The sequence below is a fragment of the Octopus bimaculoides genome, chromosome 5, assembly GCF_001194135.2.
Source record: "Octopus bimaculoides isolate UCB-OBI-ISO-001 chromosome 5, ASM119413v2, whole genome shotgun sequence".
Classification (NCBI taxonomy): Eukaryota; Metazoa; Mollusca; class Cephalopoda; order Octopoda; family Octopodidae; genus Octopus; species Octopus bimaculoides.
The window spans coordinates 29279268-29285351 of NC_068985.1; the positions used below are offsets into that span (position 1 = coordinate 29279268).

General features: G+C 34.6%; 1 protein-coding gene across 9 annotated transcripts in view; it reads right to left on the reverse strand.

Annotated features, from left to right (window-relative positions):
• Nucleotides 1-6084, reverse strand: part of LOC106868342 (protein Aster-B) — a 264262-nt gene that overhangs the window by 10346 nt on the left and 247832 nt on the right. For all 9 annotated transcript variants that reach the window (XM_014913557.2, XM_014913556.2, XM_014913555.2 and 6 more), the window contains 2 exons: nucleotides 3273-3386; nucleotides 482-602 (listed from right to left, as the gene is read on the reverse strand). In XM_014913557.2, the coding sequence (XP_014769043.1) occupies nucleotides 482-602; nucleotides 3273-3386 (235 nt within the window). The remainder of the gene's footprint in view (nucleotides 1-481; nucleotides 603-3272; nucleotides 3387-6084) is intronic.

Genomic DNA, 6084 nt, shown 5'->3' on the forward strand with positions numbered 1-6084 from the left:
CACACACACACACACACACACTCAAGAAGACCTGCCCACCACAACAGAATTGATATTTAAAATCTGAGGTCCCATGTAAAAATTCAGTGATGTTGGTTCCAGGTAAACAACACTGGTGATGGTGCCATGTAAAAAGCACCTAGTACAGTCTGTAAAATGGCTGGCATTAGGAGGGCATCCAGCTGTAGAAACTTAGCCAAGGCAGTCTATGGAACCTGGTATAAACCCCCACCTTACCAGCTCCTGTCAAGCTGTCCAACCAATATCAGCGTTGAAAAACAAACATTAAATGATGATGATGATGATATAGAGAGTTATTCATTTCCAATGGTCTCTGAAAACATGTCTGGCCATAGGGAAATATTAGTTTTGGCCATAGAAAACCTTCCTCATTTAAAGTCCATTTGACTCATGCAAGCATGGAGAGGTGTACGTTAAAACAATGACAGCAGTATGACATATGAAATCTTTCAATACTCACTTGATCTACTAATATAACAGCCGCTGATAGAATTTCTCTCCATCGTTCTAGTTCACTTTCATGTAATACTTGTTGTTGTTTTAACAGCTCAGCCCACTCTTCCTGATTCTGTGGGTAATTACTGCAATAACAATGAGAATAATATAATAAAACGCTGAGGCAAAACATTCAGACTTTACATGCATTATACTGTCAGTGTCCAAACTAACAGTGTGCTGGTTCAAAGCAGCCTATTTTATTTTTGTATTAATTGTTTTTTAAGTGGGGTTCTAGGAGTTCTGTGTATAAGCAACTACATTCTAGATGTGGGAGCAGTTATCTATTGAGTTTTACCTGTGCTTTGTAGAGAGTTAATAGTTGTTGGAGGTCGAAGTACTTGGAAACGATGAAAATGTTGACTCATCTTTACGATGAAGTCTGTGTTTGAGGGAGTGTATTAATCAGGAGAGATCGTTAATGATAGTAAAGTTTGACATTTTTAGCAACCTAAAGGGTTCTAATTATATGGTAAACATGTTTAGGAGGTTGCAATAATCTTTAATGATATGTGTGTTGATTGTATCTTTTTGCTAGGAATAAAACAAGATTGGCAGGACACCAATGGAGGAAGTTTCCAGGATCTTCTGTTCATGGAGTCAGTGCAGATTTGATGTGAAGTGGCTAGGTTACAAATGGATGATGTCTGGATGCAGAAGGGTAGGTAAGAATGAAGTGTTGTATCATATTACAATTCTATGAGATGAAAATGTAAATGCAGCTTCACTGTCACCAGAGTTTCTTTAAAAATATGCATACAAGGGTATAATAATGAGCATAGTGTTTTTATATATGTTTATATATATATATATATTTGTCCAAAATCACGCAGGAGTGAATGGTGAATGGAGAGGAGAGAAAATAGTAATTCAGTGAAGGAGAAGTAGTGAGAGTAATAGCCATCACTGAGAGAAAGTAGTAGCAATGAGAGAGAGGAAGTGGCAAAGAGTGCGTTGTGTATCTTCTACTATAATAATCTTACTATAATAATAATAATACTCTTGTGTATTTTTCTGTTACAACATACGAATGAGAAAGGAAGGGGTGATCCACCGATGGAAGTGGGATGGTGAAAACTCAACGGTGAAATAAAAATCAAACAGCGCTTCAACTCTGTGTGAGTATATGTGTGAGGAATGTGAATGTTTGTGCAAAATATATTTATGTATTTGAGTGAGTGTATGTGTTTGTTTATTTAGAAAGATACATAGAAAATAGAATTACAGACACATGTGCATTTTCACATACATATATATATATGTTGAGACACACTTAAAAAGGAAGGAGGCAGGCTGTGACAAAGTATAGAAAACCATGTTCGCTACAGACTATGCTACTCATACATATAAATGTATACATATGCACACACACACACACACAGAGTTGAAGCACTGTTTGATTTTTTTCACCTTTCTGTACCCTTTTTATATATAAAATACTGCAATTAGCCATCATTTTTGATGGCACGGGGCCAGCTGGTACATATAAAATTTTCATATAATTGTAAAACATATATTGGCAGATAAAATGTGTGTGTGTGTGTGTGTGTGTATGTGTGTACTGTTTATTTATTGCCATTTGTTTAACAAATGCAGTCCTTTTGTGTGTGGCAAGTTAGGTCTGATAATTTGATGTTAGTGGTGGAGTGAAAGCTCATAAAGTGCTTGCTAGTGAATGTACATCAAACTAAGCACAACCATATATATTTTATCAAATATTTCCAAAAACAGCTGCAGTTGTTCAGATACAAGTTTCTGTAAATGTGTAGGCATTATTGCAAGTGACAGTAAGTGGATCATTGATGTATAAGAGGAAGAGCATGGGGGCCAAAATTGATAGGGTGTCAGAAAGAACTTTATCAGAACACATAGCCTTTGAAAGAAAACCACCAGTCCATCAGGTGAAAAGTGGATGGGGGCAAAGGATAGAAGTTTGATAGGATATTTACAAGCCTAAAAAGGCTAAAAATTTTGTTGAAGTTGTAGGTAACAACACTACTATCTCTACATTGCTCAAGGATGAGATTTCACTTGTGAATAACACAGAACAGTAGATTTCCAGCAGTTGTGACAACATGTCAACTGTACTGATGGTGATTAAGACGGAAAGGAGGTTCAACAAGTTGGAGAAAGTTGTTTTTGATTGTTGTCTATTACTTTTGAGATACTGGAAATGAGTAGTGGGTAGGGTCACTGGGGTTAACTCCTTGGGAATGGGACATGTAAGAGTGTGCTGCCAAAGATCAGGACATATGCTTGCAGATAAAGAGAGAAAGATACATTGAAAAGTTTGGTGTGGGTAATAGAAAGGACATTGTCAAGATCATTGGACTCATTGGTTTGAACTGAGCAGAGAAACTTTCACAACATGGCATGTATGTATGCATGATGAAGTAGAAGAGGATAGTTTTGGAGGATGTTTATTGTGTATAGTTTAAAGTCAGATGCAAAATGGGCAAAAAAAAGGAGATTCTGCAAAGTTAGGGAAGATTCTTTTGGCAAAGTACCAAAAGAATCAGATGTGAAGTAGTAGGGCTTTAAGAATGTACAGTTGTTTTGAAGAAGGAATATATCTCAGACAATGGTCTTAGCCATCTGCCTAACTACATTTGCTGGGGATAATTGACATCCACCTCTGAGAAAATTATTTAAAAAACAGGAAAAAAAAATTAAAAAATAATGTGTTGTGACACTTTATTTTAATATAGTGAAAAATAGAGAATCAAGTTTAAAATAATAATAAGTCATTAACTTACTCTTTATTTTGAAGACCATTCTTTAAGTATGGTAAATATATTGTGTTGGCATAACTTTCTAAAGACCATAGTTTATAAAACAATACTGCATTAAACATCACAAGCAATACCAATCTGAAATAAAGGAAATTTCACATAAAAACATCATTGATAAAACAGATGAGATAACAGATTTTAAGAAATATTTTTGTCCTGTTCACTGTAGAAACTAAAATGTCTTTCATACAAACTTTATAACAGAATGGCAGTTCCTGCAGTTTAAAATGACACACTCTAACATGGCTATTACTAAAAATGTTGACTCATATCTTTAATTGACTACTCCATACAAAAATCTATTCATGCAGAGCTGATTATGGATATCTGTTAACAACAGGTGTTGAAATATTTATTCTCTACCATTTTGAATATATATTTTCTGCTTCATTATAATTTAGAAAGTTGTAGTGTTTAGTTCAATCATTCATTCTTTTAATGTCCTTTCTTTCTTCATGCAAATGTCAATTAGATGGGAACATATTTCAAACAGGATTTTACAGCTGGACAATGTTCTTGTAGCTAACCTTTACCTGCTTTTCAAGTAAGGGATTTTTCACTTCACAGGGGACCGAGACTTTGGGTAGTTCACTGTACTTGAGAAGAAACATCAAGCTAAGTAAAAGCATGGTTGCCCTTGCATACAGGAATGTCCCCTTCATCACTCTCCAGCTGAGCATTCCTAATCTTGCAGGCACATGGGTGCTGGTACCATGTAAAAAGTACCTGTACTGGTGTCACATAAACATAACTGTGCTGGTACTGTGTCAAAGTACCCAGTACACTCTGTAAAGTGGCTGGTGTTAGGAAGGGCATCCAGCTATAGAAACCATGCCAAAACAGGCATGGAACCTAGGCAGCTCATCTGGCCAGTTCTTGTCAAACCATCCAACCCATACCAGTATGGAAAACAGATGTTAAATGATGATGATGATGTCTTCAAAGGTGCAGTATGACCAGGCACAATGTCAACAAAGAATGTAATCATCATATAAGTGTTTCACTCAAAAAAAGCCATGGGATGGTAACACTCATGCACATTTGCACTCATACTCATTGTCCATCAGGAGACTCTTACCTCTTTTTTCAGCACATAAGAAGCATAGAAGAAATGTATTTACATTCTTATTTCACCTACAGCAAGGCTTTGCAATATTTAAATTTATTTCAGTTATTTTGATTCCTGTTACATTGTGCATAAAATAGATGATGTTTAATTAATGACAAAGCACCAAAAGCACAAATATGTAAATTAAGGTATCCACAATGGTGCTAGCCTAATTTACAACTGCTTTATAAAGCAGCTGAATGTTCTGTGATATTTACTGGGGAAGGAAGTAGGGTATGTCTTCTTTGAGAAGTAATCAATAAAATGGTGAAACGGTTTCTTTTTTCTGTATATCAGAAGCAAGCAATGTATTTGCATAATTTCTTATTTCATCCACAGCGAAGCATCATAGTAGGTTGTAAACACACACAAAATGGGCTTCCTACAGTTTCTATTAATCAATTTCACTTTCAAGTATTGGTCAGCCAACGGCTATAGTAGAAGATGCTTGCCTGCACCACAGCAGTGAAACTGAATCTGAAACCATGTGGTTGCCAAGTAAATTTTGCAACCACATAGCCATAATAATGATAATAATAATGAAATTATTGTGTACAGTGCTCAGGTGCACTACAACTCATCAAAGGTGCATGTACAGTACGTAAAATTATGTACACAAACCAGGAAAGCGAACAGTGTATGAGTCATAATATACATGTGTGCATGTGTATATCTGCACCTTATAGAACTTACAATTATTTGGCATTAAGGTGAAATTTTAGATTTGGAATCAATCTCTAAATTAATTCAAGTACAAAACTAAAGTGGTTGAATGGATATGATATAGCCCTGTCAACTCATAGACCTAGAGTTCAACTTCATTACAGTTGTTCTGAGGCCTTTCACTAAATTCTTAGCATCTTAACTTACATAATTTACATGAATAGGAACTAGGTGATTTAAAAATGTTATCTGCAATAAACTGAAGGCTTATTTAGCAAGAGATTTATTTATCTGCTTATCATCATAAAAACCTTTCATAACCTGGAAGGCATATTTTTTTTTCTTTTTTATGTAATTAAGTAGAAATGTCAGGACTCTCTGAGTTGATTAATGGGATAGCAAGATGCTTATCTTAGCTAAATCTCTGCATTCATCGCCAGCCCCAGCAAAAAAACATTAAGTTTCAAAAATATAACAAGACATAAAACTAATAAATCTTCATTTATAATGATAAAAAATGCTAGATATAAAGAGGCAACCAGTATTATATCCATTCATTCATTTTTCAATAATAAAAGTTAGTAATTTCTAATGTTCTATCTCTTATCTCTTTCATCTTTCTTTTTCTTTATCAGTATCTTTGAATATGATATTTTAAATTTTAATCTCATCACATCAAACGAAATTTCACCAGGGTGTTGTGTGATAGCTACCGATAGTTTTATTTGATTTTCAAACAAGAAAACAATAATTTGATCTGTACAAAAAGTAAAACATCTTACTAATAATTTTACATTCCATGTGCACATGCCAGTAGGCATTTGTATACATGCCTGGAGGTTATTTGTGCATATGTAAGAGTAAGTTGGAGAAAGATAGGCAGCTAATAAAATTGTTAATTTAAAGCCATTTCCTTTTGTTGTAAAAAAAAAAAAAGAAAACCAAGCTTCATAGGAAAGAATATAACTGGCTGAACGAGTACCAGTGCATTACTAGTACACATTT